The sequence below is a fragment of the Rhinichthys klamathensis genome, unplaced genomic scaffold (assembly GCF_029890125.1).
Source record: "Rhinichthys klamathensis goyatoka isolate OS25496 unplaced genomic scaffold, OSU_Roscu_1.1 h1tg000079l_1, whole genome shotgun sequence".
In the NCBI taxonomy this organism is placed as follows: Eukaryota; Metazoa; Chordata; class Actinopteri; order Cypriniformes; family Leuciscidae; genus Rhinichthys; species Rhinichthys klamathensis.
In genome coordinates, this window is record NW_026606621.1 from 351,996 (window position 1) to 374,127 (window position 22,132).

At 40.4% G+C, this 22,132-nt stretch overlaps 1 protein-coding gene across 1 annotated transcript; it reads right to left on the reverse strand.

The window, feature by feature from the left end:
- Nucleotides 1–2,887: 2,887 nt before the first annotated feature.
- fmr1 (fragile X messenger ribonucleoprotein 1) lies at nucleotides 2,888–21,879 on the reverse strand. The gene is made up of 15 exons (XM_056251212.1): nucleotides 21,588–21,879; nucleotides 20,045–20,097; nucleotides 19,747–19,840; nucleotides 19,544–19,615; nucleotides 19,059–19,207; nucleotides 18,859–18,952; nucleotides 18,653–18,769; nucleotides 16,598–16,768; nucleotides 16,394–16,472; nucleotides 16,172–16,284; nucleotides 14,363–14,449; nucleotides 12,716–12,914; nucleotides 12,083–12,268; nucleotides 11,788–11,867; nucleotides 2,888–4,104 (listed from the first exon to the last, which is right to left on the reverse strand). Exons 1-15 carry the CDS (start codon nucleotides 21,636–21,638, stop codon nucleotides 3,937–3,939), a joined length of 1,713 nt encoding a protein of 570 aa, XP_056107187.1. The 5' UTR covers nucleotides 21,639–21,879; the 3' UTR covers nucleotides 2,888–3,936.
- Between the last annotated feature and the right edge of the window lie 253 nt (nucleotides 21,880–22,132).

Sequence of the window (22,132 nt, forward strand, 5' to 3'; positions counted from 1 at the left end):
AGATATTTAAGTAGCCAATGCGTGTCCTCTTTACAGATTTATAGTTAAATACAAACTGCAGTTCCACCTATGTGGAATGGAAAGAGACATGATTGTGATTTTTAATTTTTACTATCTTATAATATAAGGCAAGCATCATTGTAACCGTTGCTCATTCTTAATACGCCGGTCTACAACACATGCCACACCAATTACATGAATCATACTTGTAATTATGCTCCTTATTAAGGTGTGGTATTGCTTGAAGCACTCATATTTACAAAGTTCACTTGAATATAAAGCTAATGTTTTACTGTACTAAATAATACGTACAGGTCATTTAAAACAGGCCATCCTTTTGTTCTTTATATTGTGACATTTTTCCAAGAAAATGTTCGGTGCAATATGTGCATTTCTATGTAAAGTGCAATTACTTCATACATTTATTTGAAAGTTCAATATTTACAACAAAATATTTGTAAAAATGCATCATGGTTTCCACAAAAATATGAAGCCGCACAACTGTTTTCAACACTGATAATCATCAGAAATGTTTCTTGAGCAGCAAATCAGCATATTAGAATGATCTCTGAAGGATCATGTGACACTGAAAAGTCAGCTTTGATCACATGAATAAATGACATTTTATAATAGAAGTTATTTTAACTGTAATAACGTAACATTTTTGATCAAATAAATGGGTTGCACTTTATTTTAAGGTAACAATTACATTGTAGTTAAAAAAAGTACCGAGTAATATGAATTAACTCTACGGTTAGAGTTTGGTTTAGAGTTAGTTAATTGTAATTATGCATAATTTACTGTTATTACTATAGCAAGTAGATGAAATAACGTGTAACTACGTCACTTTAAAGTGTTACCAATAAATGCAGCCTTGCATAAGAGGCTTCTTTCAAAAATGACCCCACACTTTTGAACAGCAGTGTACTATATATATATATATACACAGTGTATATATATATATATAACTTCTGAATGCAGTCAAAACATAACCCAGCATGAAATCTCACATCTTTAATAACAATAGTAAACGATCTTACCTGACATGATTTTCCTTTTGAAATAATGCACAGTAATTGCTATACAAAAGACAAACACAAGTTAATGGAGCCGCTACATACAGGGTGAATTCAGGTAAAGCATCTCAACGTCAAAAGCGTCCCAATTTACCCTATGCCAGCATTCATTAGTTAAAGGAGCAGTTTGCAGCGCCATTGTTGTGCAGGATTCGGCTGAACTCTGCACAGCCTGTGCCAGAGCGCCACCAAGTGGTGGAACAAAGAAAACCGACAGCTGCAAATGACCTGAGCACTGGCAACATGCATTTGACATGCCGAGGAAGCTGCTGATGTTCTAGAGAGGACTAATTAAATCTGCTGTCGCCTTTAATGACGCGCAGATTTATCGCCACATACGGAATTGTAAAACCTCCAATTCCCTGCGAGGAATAAAAAAAACACTTCAGATTGCAGAGGAAGATCAACCTTTATTTATTGAAACTGCTTGCATACAAAATATATTGCACTATAACCAAACAATGTCAACATAAAACCCAGTCTGTTCTGCTATTATGTACAAAGAAATTATTACCCAAAGTGCAGTAACATACAAGGTCAGTCTACCTCAGTTCATTATCTACAGTATTTCATGTTTTTTTTTTCTTTTTCTTGTTGTTTTTTCTTTTCAGCTCTTTTTTCAATCACAATAGCCTATGATGTGTGCAAGAGATGGTTTTACAATTTGTCATTTTCATATACATTCCAAAAAATAAATAACTAGAAAACAGTCTGTTTGGCAACACTTCAAAGATTCGGAACAGTATTATTTTTTTTATTTTTTTGGAACAGACTGCAGTGAACTGAGCCGTCTTGCCAGTTTACTGCCCGCCGTGGACGTGCAGGTTTTTAAAAATACTGAGTAAACCATTTAACACCTTAATTTGAAGTAAAGGCTAAATTTAAGAGCCACACGAGAGGGGCCGGACACAGCCGGGGCCGCCTCGATTTTCGAGAGTGGTTTGTCTTTCCCGACCCGCAATCCTCTGCCAGTCACAGGTTCTTTTTCGACGTCTCCGAAGCCTTTCGTTCCGCTTTCACAGGCAAATCACTTTAAAACTGGTGTAAAAGCTTAACAGGTAGAGCTGGTAATCTGCCAAGGTGACTAGCGAGAGCACAGGAGCATAAAGAGAAGTCGAAAACGTAGAGGAAAAAGAGCAAAGAGGATAACAAACGACAAAGGAAAAGCAGAAAAACTACCATGGTTACCGTCACAGTAGGTTTCGAAAGAGTCGTGGGTTAAGAAACAGCATCGCGTCTTAAAAATGTAAACTAAAGTTTAATGCACAAGCACTAATCGGATAAGACAGACGGTTTTCATATCAAAGTTAACATTGTGTCGCCCCTTCTTCTCCCTCTCGAAGCGAATTCAGCTGCAAAAAGTACAGTAGACTCAAAATTAGCGAAGATATCTAAACTTCCGTTTAGTTATGTTGACAGCATACATGTGATTCACCTGCCGAGGAAGTCTTATCACATTCTAGTTTATTATAGGTTTATAGATTATAAAGTACTTGCAGAGTAACACAAACATGATAAGTGCACATTTAAAGTTCAATCTAAAAAGAACAGCAACAATCTCTTAACGGATGACATAATATACAGAATGCAACCCCACAGTTGAAAATTTTTCAGTCTATGATGAGCCATTGTTAGGACGAAGACAATGTTACAGAGAGTTGATATAAGTGCTTCAACACCTGATGCTGAAAAATACAGCAGGAACGATGGCAGTTTACTGTGGTCAGCGTGAACAAAAAAAAACAAAAAAAAGAGCATTTCCACCCTGTTGAAAAATCACCTTGTGTCGTTTATCACGATGGAAGGTAAAATAAGAGAAATCAAAGACATTTATTTAAAGGAACCTGCTTTGCTACTTCTATGGAAAAGAAATTCGGAATTGTTCTACAATGCAAAGATATGCTAGATGTCAAAATGTATATTCGGCGATGCTTACGTCACTGAATTAGCGTTGATATTCGTTCTCTGAGTGGTTGGTTACAATTGATGACTTCCACAGTTGACTAGGTTAGTTAGGTTAATACCTTTACTACTATGGTGAAATATGATTCGGCCGACTTGATAGAATCCTGCTTTTCAGACATACAAAATGTTCATGAATTACATGCAGCACAGAAAAAAAAAACACCTCTTTTTTTTTTTGTCGTCGGCTGAGATTTCAACACTCGGACAGGTGTTGTTCACGTCTTCTTCCCTGATTTAAACATCCAAATTATGATACTATCCACACTAGTTAAAGGCACAGATCCAGACAGGAGCATTTTTTTGTTGTTGTTTACATGGTTTGCCATTTTTTTTTCTTTCTTTTTTTTTTTGCTAATGATGTGGCTAAGATCTCACATCAGAATGGGCTCGAGTGACCACGGACACCAAAGCGCGTAAAAACAATGTATGCCATGAGATGTGGCATAAACTTGTGCCCCGAGCGCTTGAGTTCATCCTCCAATGTGTTACTTTCCCTTTATTGGACATTGTGGAAAACAAAAACTTTAAAAACCAAACATTTTTTTTTTTCTTTTTCTTTTTTTTAAGTCACGATTCCATTTGAGAGAGACATTTAATCCACAGCTTCTTTAAGTTTCATAGGTAGTTATTTAGAAAGTCAATTAGAAAACCTGTAGCTTCAGTTGTGATCTAGAGACCGGTCTCTCTAATCCACGAAGACTACCAAATTCCACACACCATACACCAAGAGACCTCGTCTTTTTACCCCCACTATCAATTACAAAGTGTGCTTTATGTCATGTCTTGCGACAGCCCTACTGACCTGGTTCTCTTTGGCCTAATGTGTCTCTAATGAAGAAGCATCTGGATTGGTGGAGCTGAGTGGGACAATGAGGGGAAGGGGGCAATTTATTCTCTACGAAACGCCGTTCACAACGGCTTGGCTGTCGGGGACATCCTGCTTCTCTTTCTTTATCACTCGGTCCTTTATGGGTCTCTGTCGGTTCCCTCCACTGTCTCCTGCCAGAGCTTGAGAGCCTCGGCTGGTGTGGACGCTCCTCTCGTTATTGCTGTCGATGCGGATCTGGAAAACGAACAGATTGGACAGGTTGTACAAGATGAAAGCTTTCACACAGCAATGCATTTCTTCTTTTTAGTACGGATGTCAAAAAGTACCAGTTCCAAGTGAGTTTGGACACTGCTAATAATAACTCAAAAACATCCATTACATGTCAATAGTTTATTTGTTATTACTGTTTAATAACCACTTGGTTCCAAAGTTTGGGGTCAGTAACCTTAAAAAACAAAAACAAAAAAAAACAATCGTTTTCTTCAGAAAGGACGCATTAAATTGGTCAATACGACAGTAAAAACAATTTAATGTTACAAAAGATTTCTATTTCAAATTAATGTTGTGTCTTTAAACATTCTATACATTAAAGAATCCTGAACAAGAAGTATCACGGTTCATATAACGTATTAGGCAGCACAACTGTTCTCTCGTACTGCGTAATATCTTACTGTAGGGGGGAAAACCTCTTTTCCACGAGATATTGAAGCCAAAAATTATCCTTCATTTTGAATTAATGTAAAACGCGCTGCGGCAGCACGCAGACATAGGCAAGACATAGGCGTGCCTATTGGCTGTCCTGTAGGCAACTGCAGCAGCCTATCGACAGAGGCCCTTGGTGACGTCAGATCCAATGGGGTGCTTCACGCCCACTACGACACGTCCCGCCGAGACAGGCGTAGCCTGGGCCTATAAATACAGCTGATATAATCTGAGAAATAAGCTGATATAATCCGTCTGAGAAAAAGCTTTCTGCGGGACGAACCTTTGCATCTGAAGCCGCTGGCCTTCATCTCGCTGCCTTCAGTCGCCGTACCTGCTACGCTTTCCGGCGTTTATATCCTTTTACTCTGCCGAGTGTGTGTTCGCCGCTGCGACTCACACTCTATCTAAAAGAGCAGCGTCTTTTTAAAGATGCCTCGTTCCTGTGGCTCGTGCCGAGCCGCACTCAGCGACGGGGAGCGCCATTTCATCTGCGTTTCCTGCCTGGGTAAGGATCATGCAGCTCTCGCGCTCGCTGACGGCGGCTGCCATCATTGCGAGCTATTGCCCATGGTGACTGAGGACTCGCCTGGCATTTTTCTCCGAGTCTGCACTTCCGCCCGCTATAGTGTCGCTCTATAAAAAGCGGCGTACTCAGCGGGTCCCTGAGCCTTCTCCAGCCCACGAAAGCTCGCCGGTTCGCCCGCCAGCTTCACTCGAGTCGCTCACCGACGGACAACGGCCGCTGTCCGCCGCCGCTTCCACCATTGATGACGACGAGATAGCTGCATCTGTAGAGGAAGCCAGCTGCTCTATCCTGGCGTCGGACAGTGAGGATTGGGCGAGCTCTGCGGGCACCCCCCGCTTCAAACGCTGCACGCACAGTGTTTACGTTACAGCACACTGAAGCTCTCCGGTCGCCACTATGTTGCGGGCAGAGCCCAGATCTCATTCTACCCCTAGCTATTCATGCAAATGCGTGGGGAAAGCTTCCCGGGGTATCAGAATGGGTGCTGAACATTATAAAAAGAGTTTATTCGCTGCATCTACTTCGAGCCGAAATAGCGAAACTATTGAGCAAAGGGGCCATAGAGCCTTTATCTCAAGCTCAGAGCGAAGGGGGTTTATACAGCAGATATTTTCTGGTACCGAAAAAAGACGGGGGTCTCGGACCCATTCTAGATCTAAGACAGCTGAACAAAGTGCTTGTGAAACGCCAGTTCAGAATGCTCACAACCAGGAAAATCCTCGCGCAGATTTGCCAAGAGGACTGGTTTATGTCAATAGATCTGAAGGACACGTATTTCCAATTACAAATAGCGTCACGTCACAGGCGATTCTTGAGATTCGCCTTCGAGGGCCAGGCATATCAATACACAGTCCTACCGTTCAGCCTGTCCCTAGCACCCCGTACATTTACAATGTGCATGGACGAGGCCCTCGCACCCCTGAAACTTTGGGGCATGCGAGTTTTGAACTACTTGGACGATTGGCTGATTCTAGCTCGATCACACTCAGAGCTCATAGAACACAGGACCATATTACTCGAAGATCTCGAGAATCTAGGTCTCAAAGTCAATTGGGCGAAAAATTCGCTGTCTCCCAGTCAGAGAATATCTTTTCTGGGCACAGAACTGGACTCGCTGTCTATGACAGCGCGACTGTCACTAGAGCGCAGACTGAACATTCAGCGCATCACGAAATCCTTCCGCTGCGGCACTATAGTCCCGCTCAAAAGGTTTTAGAAAATGCTGGGTCTAATGGCCTCAGCATCATCAGTACTCCAGTTGGGTCTGCTTCGCATGCGCCCGCTGCAGTTATGGCTAAAAGCGCGAGTACCACCTCGGGCATGGGCCTCCGGTCTGTTTGGTGGCCTATATAAATCGCCAGGGTGGCGTCAGGTCCCGAAACCTTTACAGGCTGATGGAACGCCTCCTGTTCTGGGCTCAGCACAATCTGCGCTCATTGAGAGCAGCACATGTGCGTGGTCACCTGATTTTGGGACCGGACAGACTGTCCAGAAACAATGTTCCACCAGGAGAATGGTCTCTGCACCCGCAGACGGTCCTACTGCTGTGGGAGACATTCGGCAGCGCGCAGGTAGACCTGTTTGCGTCCCAAGAAAACGCTCACTGTCCAAAGTTTTTCTCCAAGAGCAGGGATGCGCTGGCCCACATCTGGCCCCTCTTCCCACTCTATGCCTTTCCCCCCCGTCTCGCTCCTGCCTCAGGTATTGGAACGAATCAGGGAAAACGGATGCTCAGTGGTAGGGCTGTCGCGGTGAAGGAATTTCCCTTGCGGTAATTTTGAGTGGCTCAATAGCGCGATATGCGGTATTACCGCCATTTATTTATTTATATTTATTTGTTGCTATATAAATACGTGTTATGATGTGGTCAGCATACACAAAAACAATGTAACCGAAACTAAACAGCGTTTCTGCGCATTGAAAGGCTGTCACTCAGCGCACACATTGTTACGCCAACGCACTGTCTTTTGAGTGAGTCATTAAACAGTTCATTCAACGAAAACGTTCAAAAAGCTGATTCCTTAAATGATAGATGTCATGAAACAAGGTGTTATTTTTTAACTTTGAGCTCCACTTTTCAAGGCTCAGCTGGCCAGCAATGCTTCACTTTTGGGCAAAGCTGAAGCAATGCTTCACTTAATAAACCAATGGCATTGATTCAATGCGTGACTCGCTGCTTTCCCCCCATGGCTTCCTCGCGCTGTGTAATGCTGACCAGCGCTGCCGCCATTCATGGTAAATACCCTTACACGTTAAAAGGATGATATGACAAATATTTCGCTTTCCTTGGAAACGGCAACCTTTTCACGAACATGACTTGACTTCAAAGACAGACGCAGGTAATCGCACGCGCTCAGTCGATCACATTCACTGTCTGTTTAGGCAAATCCACGAAGCCTCTGTACAAATCACCATGATAAACAGTCTTGTTATCATTATGAACTTACTTAACATTCAATACACATGGTACGAACTACGAAGGGTGGCCTTATGAAAAAAGAAAATGCGGTTCGCGGTTGCTGCGGTTACTTGAATTCCTCTGCGGTTGGCCTGTCAGTAGCGCGGTATTGCAATATTGCGGTTATCGCGACAGCCCTACTCAGTGCTACTTGTGGCTCTGCTCTGGAAAAACCAGGCTTGGTTCCCAGTTCTGATGCAGCTGACAAGCACTGCCCCATGGCCAATACCAATGAGGAAAGACCTCCTCTCTCAAGCCAAGGGCTCGATTTGGCATCCTCGTCCGGAGCTGTGGTCCCTACATGCATGGGCCATCAGCGGGTACCCGCTAACCTCCCGGAGGGAGTGTTAAACACGATCACGCGTGCTAGAGCCCCGTCTACTAGATGACTCTATTCCTCAAAATGGTCTGTGTTTTCTGGCTGGTGCAAAGCTCGAGGCTTTTCACCCATAGACTGTGGGGTTACGGAAGTTCTAGTCTCAGCCTCAGAACTTCACGCCCACGGAACGTTGGCTAAACGTCTGATGCATATGGTACACTTAACTGGAAACACTTCAGGAATGTCGAAGTCGTCATCTGATTGGTTGAATTTTATCGGATTTCCGGGGGGCGCGAGTGTCGCGTTTATTTTCGGTCTGCCGGGAAACAAAGCGCAGACGTGTGATTGCGGAAGAAAAACTGTTCTGTTTACATGAGTGACAACGAGCATTTATCAAGATCAGCTAAACGTAGGATTCTCAAAAGTATGCGAGGTTCACGGCGTAGACTCTTTAAGAGATGTCCAGGAGTTTTGTTTGAGGCACTTAGTGGAGACAAAAAGAGATATTTTAGCCTGTTTGCCGACGGGATTTGGGAAGAGTATTATTTTCCAAGCCTGGCCGACCCTTTGTCAGCATTTATAAGGATTCCCAGCAGATCCAACTTTACTAGTTGTGTGTCCCCTCCTATCTATTACATAGCTGTCAACCCTCTCGTTTTTTCCGGATTTCTCGATCACGTATTTTAGCTCTTTTCCCGCTGTCTTCCCGTTTTATTATTTTCCCGTAAAATATCCCGTATTTTTACGCTCTGATTGTGTGAGACGTACATGCTCGGGCAGATTCGGCTTGAAGTCGTTCATCGTCGGATGCGGCGCCGCGCGCGCTGTTACAAAAAAAGCTGTGCACACAGCCAAGCGAAATGGGGTCTTGCCGGTCTTGCGCACCCAACGCGTAATCTTTGCCGCGCTCGTGCGGACGCGTCAAGTATAAACAATTATACTCCGTGTTAGCGCGCGCTTTGATCGGTAAAGGAGCACAGACCTCTCCCTAATCATCTCCAGCAGCCCCCGAAGCACCACGTATCGTTTCCCTCGTATTAGTATTTAAACATTCTCTGATAAAAAATGTTTAAAAAATGACACACTTTCTCTCATACACACACACACTGTCTCTTTCTCTCTCACTCATTTGTAGTTATAAACTCTTTAGACTTTTAATGATTAGTGCTTTATTTTTAAAGTTTGTGGTGGGTAAGAATCGTGTAAAAAAATTCCCTTATTTTGGGGATGGATTCCGGGAAATCTCCCTTATATTCAATGTTCAATGTTGACAGCTATGATCTATGGAAGATCAAGTGAAGTACCTAACTGTGAAGGGGATATCAGCCGCGTTTGCGGGCAAACATGAAACAACAGACGCTGACATCGCAGCTGGCCGATTCAGTATTGTGTTCGGTTTTCTTCTCCTCCTTTGATTTTCTATGCTGACTGACTTGTTGCACGCCGGTCTGTTGTTGTGGGGACATTTCCACGTGACGCTGAACGAAACGAACTGTAATTGGTTGTTTGACATGTCGGTCAAACGGCCTTATGGGCGGGCCTTGGCCAAAGAAAGCTGCTATGAGTTCCAGACCTTCAGCCGTCAGTCTGAAGGTCTGGCTACGCGAGACTACGGAAGTTCTCTCCTTCCTTTAAGAGCTACTGGATAAGGGCAGAACCCCATCCACGCTCAAGGTTTATGTGGCGGCCATAGCAGCGTTTGCTAAACCAGCGACTGGCCAGTCACTGGGGAAGAACGATCTGGTCATCCGCTTCCTTAAGGGAGCTAAGAAGCTGAATCCTCCCAGACCCCCTTCAGTCCCCATGTGGGACCTTTCGACGGTTTTGGAAACCATGAAAGGTGCCCCGTTCGAGCCAATCCATTTATCAGACATGAAACATTTGTCGTTCAAGACAGTGTTTCTTATGGCTCTTGCTTCAGTGAAGCGCATAGGGGATTTACAAGCGCTCTCAGTAAGCGCGATGTGTATGGAATTTGGGCCAAATGACTCGAAAGTCATACTCAAACCAAGACACGGGTACGTGCCTAAATCCCTCAACACACCGTTCAGGGCTCAGGTTATTTCACTGTCTGCCCTGCCGGTGTACAACGAGGAAAAGGACGCGAGCTTCCTTTGCCCAGTGAGGGCATTAAGAGCTTCTGTGTCTCGCTCATCTGTTTTCAGACAGACAGCTCTTCGTTTCGTTCAGCGGATGTAGTAAGGGACTAGCCGCATCGAAAGGGACTAGCCTATCCAGATGGATAGTTGATGCTATAGCGCTGGCCTACACTTCTAAAGGCTTGCAGTGTCCTTTGGGTGTCAGAGCGCACTCCACAAGAGGCGTGGCCTCGTCGTGGGCTTGGTATAGTGGGATTACCTTGCAGGATATCTGTATGGCGGCAGGCTGGGCCTCCCCGTCTACATTTATAAGGTTTTATAACCTAGAGGTTCCCGCCTTACAGGCTAAACTACTTTCGGTCTAAAGATCAGTACTGTCTGCCCCGTTGCTTCGGCTCAGAATACTGAGACCGCTTGAGCACCGCTCGCTGATCGATAAAATAACTCCATGGGCAATGAGTAAGACCCACACTGTCACCCAGGCCGAACATGCCGAATGACGCTTATAGCCTCTCTTCTCAGACTCTCTGTGAGTCCCTGGTGTTTATGCACTATATGAGCCCCGGGCACCTGCCCTTGGGACTTTGGTGTTGGATGCCAGCACGCACAGTGTTTTACACTGTGTTCCCCTAGCGTAAGATATTACGCAGTACGAGAGAACCTCTCGTAAGAGAACGTACTCGGTTACTAACGTAACCTCGGTTCTGTCTAGAAGAGGGGACGAGTACTGCGTATCTTTGCTGTGCATGCAACACGCTCTGGTTTGCTTCGGCGATGAAAAACCAGATTATATCAGCCCATTGAGCTGTATTTATAGGCCCAGGCCACGCCTGTCTAGGCGGGACGTGACGTAGTGGATCTGACGTCACCAAGGGCCTCTCTCGATAGGCTGCTGCAGTTGCCGCAGGACAGCCAATAGGCACACAAGCTGTCTTCCCTTTGTCTGCATGTTGCGGCAACGCGTTTTACATCAATTCAAAATTAAGGATAATTTTTGCCTTCAATATCTCGTGGAAAAGAGGTTTCCCTCCCTAGAGTAAGATATTACCCAGTACTCGTTCCCTCTTCGAGAGAGAACCGAGGTTACGTTAGTAACCGAGTACGTTTTCAGGATTGATAATAATCAGAAATGTAACTTGAGCAGCAAATCAGGATATTAGAATGATTTCTGAAGGATCATTTGACACTGAAGACTGGAGTAATGATGCTTAAAATTCAGCTTTGATCACAAGAATAAATTACATTTTAAAATATATAAAAGTTATTTTAAATTGTAATAATATTTCAAAATATGACTTTTTTAGTGTATTTTTTTTTATTAAAAAAAATGCAGCCTTGGGCAGCAAAAAAGAAAAAAAAAGGGAAAAAAAATCTTACCAAACCTAAACTTTTGAATGGTAGTGTAAATGGTACTAAAGTAATGTTACATTTAGAAAAACTAAACACCATGTAGTCTTCAATTTGCAAATTTGTATTCATATTTAAACCTTTAAAATAAAGTAGGGTGTTTAATAGCATATGTACTTTTTAAATTGTGAAAATTCACTGGTATTGTAAAAAATATCAAGACATGTATAAATAATTAAGCTTAAAACAAAAACAACACAATGTATAGCAAGCATACTGATAATCTAGTAGGCCAATATTTGAAAAATTTGGCATTAGCAACTAACAGCCTTTTTTATAGATAAAAGACAAAAAATGGTGTAAATATTGTATTTAAACTTACTAAGTGTAATCTGCTATAAATATAGTGAATAAATATTGATATATTATATATATATGAAATATTATATGTATTGATTCAGACCTGCAATGAGTCTTCCTGGGGTCTCAGCTTTGAGTCTCTGGAACTACGAGAGCGGGACTCATTCCAGTGCATTTCTTCAGCTGATTTAAGACAAAAACAAAGACTATTACAAAAAACGAATACACGACTTAAAAATAAATAAACAAAAAGTAAAACGAGCTGAAATGTATAATATACAGTCCATTTATACAATCTAGATATCAACAGATTTACAATCAAGTGTTTCACTTTTTTTTAATTACTGTATGTGACATTATAAACTCCCTTCAGACAGGTAACAACTCTAAAAACTGACTTTTGTATCCTCCTCCTCTTCCTCTCCCTCCACGACCCCGGGGTCCCCCACCCCTTTTGCGTCCATCAGGGGCCCTTTTGGGGTAACCCATGGACTCCTCATCTGTGGGGGCCAGGGACCAGTCGCTGAGCTCATCTCTGTGGTCGGATTCGGTCTCAGATGCATTGGAGGCCTCAGAATTGGTGCCTGGGACAAATACAGTAAATAATCAGATAATTGGCACTACGCTTTAATTAGTGGATGAATGAAGCTTAAATATCAAACCAACGGCTATTATGTTACAGAAAGTAATACTATCATATGAAAACAATTGTCTTTCATTTAAATGCCCGGTTTCACAGACAAGGCTTAAGCCATGTTGCAGACTAAAATGCACATTCAAACTGCTTTAACTGAAAGCAACTTGCACGAACACATCTTAAAATATATCAGTGCCATTGTTTTTTTAATGTTTCTTTTCTATGGCACATTTATAAAAGCTACTTAAATGTCCTAATTTAACTAAGGCCTAATCCTGGCTCAATCTAAGACCTTTCTGTGGAACCAGGTCAAAATATTTTAAGTGTGATGTTTAGGGCCACCAATTTCCATAACTAGTTAAGCTCTACGTTTATCATTTGAGGCTGGTTATACCTGAGGCCAGTGTCGGGCCCCGTCTCCCTCTCCCTCCACGACCGAAGGGTTTGCCGCCCCCCCGTGACGGTCCCATTCCATTATCAGCCATGAAGGGTTTTTCCTTCTCAGGTCGTCCCGGCAGAGCTCTGGGTCCCCCTCCGATCTGTCTGAGCTGTTCATCGATCTGCAGTCTCTCCATTCGCAGCTGATCAACCTCCTGAACAAGACCAAACAAACATGAACAATGTACCGTCACACACGAACAAAGAGGCTAAATCAGAGTAGTGAACATCACATGATTATCTTTGGGGCATTAAGTATGTCACTAGTCAACAATTGCTGCTTTGCAACGAGTACTAATGTGCTCGGCGATCAGAATCTGCTCAACGAGAAGAACAAGTATTCTGAAGGAAATGTAAAATGCTTGTTCGAGCAGAACTCGTACCAACAACTGCACAAAACAACAAATGCTGAGGTCAAAAAACAACCCCAGGTGTCTGATATTCTAGGGACATATTGAGGAAATTCTTCTTGAGAAAGAATTTAAAAATGTCTTAAATTTCTAAGAAATTCTAAGAAGTGTTGTCTTGGGAAAATGAGAGGCTTTGGATTACTGATCTGATTGTATGGCAGTTCTATCAGAAAACTTGCTGATCAACTCAAACACCTCAGAGGCTGCTCGCGCTTTTATAAAGGTGCAGTAAGCGATTTCTGAGAAACACTGTTGAAAGTGGATAGGACTGAGCACCACAACACGTTTTGAACCAATCAGCTGTAGGGGGCGTGTCCACTCATGATGGGGGAGGAGAGAGAGTGAGAGACATTACAAAAGCTCACAGGAATACCACTGGAAAAAGAAGGGTGATGATTAGATATATTCGAATATTCCCACGTTAATATTAGAAAATCTTTCCAGCGCTGGAGAGACCGAAGCGGGAAGGCTTGAAAAAATGTTAGCTGTAACAGGACCGTTTTTTGTTCTTCCTTGTCATTCATTCAGCATCTAAGTTTTATTTTCGAGAAGCATTATTTTGCTTCGCTTTAGCTATGATGAAAGAAACACTTTAGACATTTTGGGGGTGGAGCAATGAAGGGAGGGGTGTGTTTGTTTGTGTTGATTTCAAATATCAACAGTGTTTTCTAGAAATTGTACTTTGATTGTTTTTAAGAGCCTGTCTGGTGCATACATTTGCGCTCTCCGAAAATTCATTAAACATCTTACCTTGTGTATTTACGAAGAGTTTAAGGTTATGGTGATTTTTAAGAATATTCTTTTCAGGAACTCATATTCCTCTTAAGTTTTGTTTAAAGAACTATCTTAAGAGAAAAATGATGATAATATCCGAGAGAAATGTTTTAGGGAATACAGTATTTTTTAAACTTATTCTTCAGTTAGAAAATAAAAATAAAAAAGCAGTTTAGAAGAATTTTATTCTCAAGATTGTTTGTGAGAATGCAGCCCATGGTCTCTAGTCAATTATTTATTGCAACACTATCAATTTTTTTTTTTTTTGCCATTTTATTGACCGCCAAACTGAAACTGTAAATTAAACGGAAATACTTAAACACCAAAGTTTAATAGTCAGGGTTTACGGGTTATTTTAATCAATAACCCCAAGTATGATCAATAGTAATTATGCAAGCAACCTAAAAAGTGGTTCTTACCTTTAGATAATTCAGATGGTAGTCCAGCAGAATACGTGCATTTGAAATGCTTTCCTTTGTCCCAACAAACACAAACGGCACCATTCCCTGCAGTTGCAATTAAAGTATGCGAAGTCAGTATGAATTATAATTTGTCAGCATGAATGATAAATTCCATATTGGATAGATACAGTCGACCAAGGAGTAGGATGTATATATATTAGGGATGCTCCGATCAGGATTTTTGCAAGCTTTATATAAGTATTATGTAGGCTCTCTGAATGATTTCATGTGATTTCAAGTGGCATACTTAACCCTTGTGCATCCTTATGGACATTTTTGTCTTTTTCAAGTTGTTTTTTCTTTTTTTCACTTTGCCTGTGTGCCAAAATTTGCCAAAAAATCTTTTTTTGCACTAGGTACACAAAATACTTCCTCTCAGGGCCTTTTGAACAAAAATGTCCACAGTGAAACCAATTAAAACTGCTATTGTTAATCCCAGGGCCATTTAACTATAAAATTATGCAATCTTTGTTAAGAGGCTTTCATTCTGTTGGCAAGGCTTCAAAATGTAACTTTTTACAATTTTTTTTACCAGATGGTGCCATTTTTTCAGGTATGGCCTATAAAGCAAATACTCGCTTTATTCGTGTTTTCTGCTTCGGCATATTTAGAGCCAGTTGGATAAATTATGCAACGATAACTGTAACGATAACTCTTAACGATAACTCTTTTTTTTTGAGATATCAACCTCAAATTTGGAACACAACTTGTTTAGATTTATGGCTTTGATTTTCTAGCCATTAGGGTTCAACATGTTTCATAAAATATACATTTTATATAAAATAATGTTCATAAAGCTTCACATTTTTATGACCGTTTTTTGACAGACATTTTTGTCCACTATGGACCCATGTGTAACTTTTTTTAATTGATGCAAAAGGGTTCAAAGTAATGGCTTATAGTTTTTTTTTTTTTTTTTTAAAGGTATCGAGTACATGGTCATCAACCTTTAAAATTGAGGAAAATAGATTTTGATCATGTTTAGAGGTTCTAATGTTACAACACTGTGGAGAAAACCCAAGAAAAAGTGATGCAATTTATTGATCTATTTTGCTTGTTATTCATGCTTGACATGATGACTATTAGAATCATATATGACAGGTCATAAAATCAAGTCCACTTGTTCACAATCATGACAACTGCATCTGGGCCAAATTTAGTCAGTTTCCATTAGTTGAACATTCAAATGACGTTGGAAAACACTGAATCATGATCGCGACGCGATCGGATCCCTGAGGTTCCATATTAGCCAAGCGAGCATGTCATAAGTTACTCCGTGAGGACTTTCTCCAAAACTACGCATCATGTTATGTTGGGTGTGGGCTCGATTGAATCGAGAAAACCTGCTCTAAATAAAGATGTGCGATCTACTATGGTTTACTAATACTAATTGCAAAGTTACAAAGCAGAATGTGGTGCAAAAGCCTCATCTGTATACTGTTTACTTGCATGTTTTACGTGATCAAATTGCGATCGGTTAGTAAGATTGGACACATTTAGTGACTACCGATCGAGTCATAGAATGTGACTATCGGCCATTATCAATCTGCGGCTGATCGATCGGAGCAACTCTAATATATATATATATATATATACACTCACTAGATTGCATTGTAGATGGCATTGAATTATGTATTCCTAAAATTGATTAGTAGGCTATAATACAGTCTTCACCAATTACTATGAATTAATGCATTTTCTCATGCATCATCACTTCTGCCACCCATAAATACAACAACGAGTGTGTTCAGCCGCCCACTCACTGACCTCCTCTAATGGAGAAGGCTTTTTGTCGTTTTCAGGTTCCACTCGAACTCTGACAACTCCCGATTTATCCACAACCTCTTGAATCAGCTTCCCACTCTTGCCAATGACTTTTCCTGCAGGACGGGGGTAGAAAATAATTTAATGATTCACATTAACCATCATGGTGCAGGACAGAAAGTCCAGTCCGTGAAGGAGAATGTTGCTCATTTAGTTTGTCCTTACCGACTAAATTCTTAGGAACTTTGATAATATCTTCAGAAAACTCCAGGTAGCTTCTGGCCTTCCGTACAGCTTCCTGGTCCTGGAATTGAAACAAAATTCATCGCAAAGACCCATCAAGACATCTCAGATATGCGTTTTAGGCTCACATATTCTAACAGCCAATTGACTTTACCGACACCAGAAAGTCCCCAATAAAGCAGTTACCTCTCCATAGATGTGAAACGTGCAGGTCTCTTCATCCAGATCTATGGTTGTGACCCCAGGAATCTTTCGTGCTTGCTGGATATTCGCCCCATGGGTGCCTATGGCCAATCCCATGAGGTCATCACGCACCACAAACTGCTCATGGAACCTTGAAGCCAGTTGCCGAGAGCTCTGGAAGAGAATTGTTTTTTATTAATTAAGCGAATGTTGTACTTAATGGAAAACCATGATGGCATGTGTTTTAAAAAGTGGTTAATTTTTTAGATTTAAGCTGTTTAAATGTTATGGTTAAAAAAATGCATGTTCAGTTCAGTTGTGGCTTTTGAGGAGGATATGCAAGGACACGTCTACAGTATTAGATTTTTAGCACATTTTCACGTGTGAAATTGCAGCGCTGCCTGATACACAAGAGTGCTTTCTGTATGAAACTCAACAGTGGGTTCAAAAGCCCTCAGCAGTCCAGCTACTCTTGTACCGTAAAATAAAAAAAGATTCCAGCACTGTTTAGCCACACATTTGATAGCATTCTCCAAATCTTCTCCAAATCAAACACACTTATGCAAAGAAATAACTGCATTAATAAAGTAGTTGTTAGATTATGGACATAAACAATTTATTCAATTAAACAGAAGTCAATAATGAAAAAAATATATATATCAAAGAAGAGATGTTTTTAAAGACATTTCAAACCATAAAACACATACAAATTCAAACATTGGTTGAAACACTACAATTTAATTCATTTAAAAAAAAACTATTCAATGCCTCATATGCGCTAATTTGAAAATATATATATATATATATATATATATATATATAAAAAGTGTTTCCCATACATTGATTTATCTGTGGCAGTTACCATTAACCATTACCAGTAACCATTGCTGTTAAATAAATTAAAATAGAAAGCGCAACAAGGCTTTGTGTCCTTATCAAAAGACTGTTTGCGCTGCGCAAAGAGAAGTGTGCACTTCTCTCACGTGATCAGCTCTGTGTATTAGACCCCAGTGAATGAATGCAGTGAACTCCATCTGTGCATGTGCTGAGTTTAGCGTGCATTTGGGAAAATAGCGGTCACCAGTAACGCATTATTTCCATAGTTGCCGAATACAGCATTTCACTAGATTTGTAATGAGACACATTTGTAAACTTGTTTTCCGCCAAAATAGGGACAACAGAAAAAGCTGCTAATGGAACGACAGCCGGAAGTAAACGGTTAATAATAAAAATAATTTTATATTATTATTAGTAGTAGTAGTATGTCGTGTAATGTAGACTGAGACACTATAACACAACTAAAAAGAGGTTTGAGTTCCCTTTAAAGTTCAGGTACAAGTCAATGCACTGACTTTTTCTTTGTTCAATTTGCACAATGAATATGGGTTGGAGCTCTTAATTTTTAACTCTTAATTTTGAGCACACGATTTATGAATTTAACTGCAAAATGTACAAAGTTATATATATATATATATATATATATATATATATATATATATATATATATATATATGTGTGTGTGTGTGTGTGTGTGTGTGTCCAGCCAATCTGTCACATTCAACTGCGTTTTCACCCCAAGTGTGTATTATTTGATCACAACATTTTATACACAAGATTTCATTATACACATTTTAAGAGCTAAAACAATACCTATATGGAGCCAATGCATCTGTAAATATAGCTCAGCATATCAACAGAGTATCATATTATGCCATAGCAGGAGCATGGGCCATCACAGTGGTGCATGTATGCACGTAATACCCTTTTGCACCTTTTAAATATAGACTTTCTCTACAGCCATCCCATGCATTAGTGTCCAGCAGTGATATTCTGCATGACTTTATAATGGTAAGTAATAAACCAGCGAAATTCATGATAACACTATCAGCCTTCCTCGATTCGGTATAAAATACGGTTGCACTACCGCAAAACAACAAGCATTTTACATAAAACGATCCAATGACCGCTTGAGAGTATCAGTAAGGTAGTCTTTGTGGACTTAGTTGTGAGTGAGAGTGTTGAACCTGACACTAAACGTCAGGGAGTCCAGGGCAATACCTCCAGCTGTCTGGTTGCTTCCTCATTCCTCAGTATCAGCGTCAGCTTTGTGCGCAGACTCCTGAAGTGCATGTCACTCAACATGCCTATTCGCTTCGAGGTGACCTCATTAACAGACTGAAAGAGAAAAAAAAAAACAATACACTTAAGAAAACGTCAAAAATCATACATGCGTTCAAAATTGGATTTGAAACATTCCAAGTTACCAAAATAACCAACTGCTTTTCTTCCGAGTCATAAGTGACGTTAAAGGCTCCGATCGCTTTTTTAAAGTCTTTATGTGCCGAGTCTTTCGCACACCTATCCAGAAACAAAAAACGATAGTTTACAAATTTGCGTGATATCATTCCGGTTTAAAGTCTGAAACAAAAGAATCCACTTCAATATGTAAAAGACATGAACTTACATCTGTCTCAAGTCTTCAGGAACATCTAGTCTGATTTTGAGAAAGGTGTTCTTTGATGCTGCTTTGTTGGGGTTCACAGGTCGTAGCCTCTCTAATGTGACGATTTCATTTAGCGTTGCATCACAGGCTGCGTATTCTATCACGTAAAACTAAGTGCAGGACAGAGCAACAAAACAGTTACAATACATCACATAATTCAGCATTCAACTTCATGCCTATGTATAGTATTCAGGAGAACCCTTACTGTAGCTCACTATCATTTAATGACCATGTTTAAGTGTTACATATTTTGCTAGTACTTTGTACATAAACTACTAAAATTGAATCTACTTTTATAGACCTTGTGTGAAATATAGGCTACAGAGCTACCGCTGAAACGAAGTTCAAAGACAAAATTGTGAAGATGCTTGTTTCTATGGCGCATAAAGTCTATAGAAAAGGGGCGGAGCTACATAAGGTCTATATAACAATACGAAATCGCTTACCTCGCCTTTCACCATGCGAACTTTGGCTAGCCACCATCCACAAGGCTCCTTATCATTGGCCCTGGAGTAAACCTGTGGAAGAGACAGGTAAATGTGGAAAATACGCAAAAAAGGGCACTATATAGACTTTAGTGCATGCGTGTAATATTTGTTTAAGGTTTAAAGAACGTTTTCCATGTTGAACAATCTTTGACAGCCCATACCTCCACTTCATCACTCTCGTTTATCTCTTTCTGAAAGCCGGTTGGAGGTGGAAACCGGACATCTTGGAAAGAAATCTGTCGTTCTGGCTGCCAACTGCAAAGCAATTTAAAAAAACTTAAATTTAGTTACAGAATTTCGGACACATTGCATTAGGAAACATCCCCATCAGAAATCACAAAGTTATATATTCACGTATGACAAGTGTATATTTATATTGAAGACGACATAAAACTGTACATCTGAAAACGAAACTATTTTGACCTCGCAAGGCGTTCGTGTGCTGAAGTTGGTACTCACTTGTTCTCAAAAGACACTGTGACTGTACTCTCCTGAACATCCTTAATATAAGCCTGGAAGAAATAATGAGGTATTAATTATGCACTGATCTTGCCTCAAAACCTAGACAAGACTGCATTTTTGGAGGGCATCAAAGGTGCCTATAAACAACAGTCTTGGAGTGCAATTCTACTTTACACTTGGAACAAATTAGATATCGTTTGAAGGGTACATTTTAATGGTTTGGCAAAAACTGGCACCCTTTTACCTGTTATCTTGATGGAAACCATATGGACTAATGCATCATTTTGGTAATGTAATGTTGTAACATTTCTTCCTCATACCTTTTTTAATTCAATGTAAACAGGTCTGATATGTATGGGATGGTTTGTGATGTGCTGTTTTTATTATTCTTTCTCTCTAATTCTTTGATTGGTTTTTATTTGTATATGTATGCACAAAAGAAGATTGCAAATCCTTCTTTAAAAGTTGTCTTCCAATATAACATTATTTGAGCAAAAAACACAGTCCACACTGAATGATATATCAACAGAATTGTATCATTCTGAGAAATGAAATTCCTTGACTTTCACATTACTTTTCTAGCAGTCCATTAAAACAGTAAAATTATAATTTCCAGTTTATTATTATTATTATTTAGAGTGGATTATAGAAAATACATATATAAACTGAATTAAAAATCAGTCTTCTATGAATTTCGTAGGACTGTCTGTATTAATTTCAATTACTTTTCCCGTATGGAAACAAACATTTTAAAATCCCCTGGTACATTTGTAACCACATGGTTTGTAACCATTTACATTATTATTCTAGCCGTCCATGAATACAGGAAAAGTATCATTTCTAGTTTATTATTATTAATATTATTTTGAGTGGGTCATACAAATGCACACAAAATTATACAATGAATAAATTATTTTCGGATTGTATTCATTTCAGTGACTTTTCCCAGGCGTGGAAACAAGCTTTTTAAAATTCACTGATATTTAACGTTACAAGTTTTCCATGAACATGAAAAAAAAAAAATTGCCTGCTTTATAAACTGCTAAGTTACAACAATACATTACAACTTCATTGTCATAAACTGTATAGATAACGCCATTTTAAAGCATAAAGTTACAGACTCGGGAAACATATAAATTAATTTTAATACCATTTACATTGTCATGTACGCTTTAAAGGTCTAGAGCCATACAGATGATTTTAAAATGTAAAATGAAATACATTACATCAATCGCCCATAAGTGGAGAACTCAGTGTGTACCATACACAGATCCATACAGAACCGAGCCAGCTGACAGATATTCCGGTGTCAACACACTAGATATGCATTAATAATACACATGATATCGAATAATTTCGATGAATCTTTAACGCCTGTCCATGCAAACACACGTCGAAGAGGCCTCGAAGGCCTACTGCACCATCGAGCATTTGAGCTCTGCGTTCACGACGGACTGGATCAAATTTTACACACATTATTTGCATCATCCGTTGAGTTAGGCACACACAGGAGGCATATAAGACGAGATCTGAAGCCCACCTTGTAGAAAGCTCCACTCGCCCCTCGCACTTCCACCGCGAGCTCGTCCATGTCTCCAGTAATCTAATACACAACTGATCACAGCTGCAGCAGACGCGCGCGCTCTGTAACACACAGCAGCCTTATGCTCGGACGGTGTCGTAACTACCGTGTGTACCGATGTTTGTGCTCGTTTTCAACGAAATGAAAGCAAAACATTGATGTGTAGACGGTCTGCAGCGGCCGCTGTTGAATGCATCGATGTAAACACAAGAGCCTCCCTATTTCCCCCCCGTCACGTGACACAGGCCCGCTTCCCTTCCGTCGAGAAGCCACGCCGCCGTCACGTGACACGCGTCAGCTTTGCTTCTTCTGCACGCCACTTTTCTGCAATTAAATTAGCTTGACGTGCTACGTATTATTTTTTAAAATCCCAAACATATAATATAAAAAAATATCCGTTTGACTTTTTTTTTAAACAACATTATACAACAACACTATGAATAACAACCATTAACAACCAGGGGGAAATAATACACTAAAATACAGCTAATATATATATATAA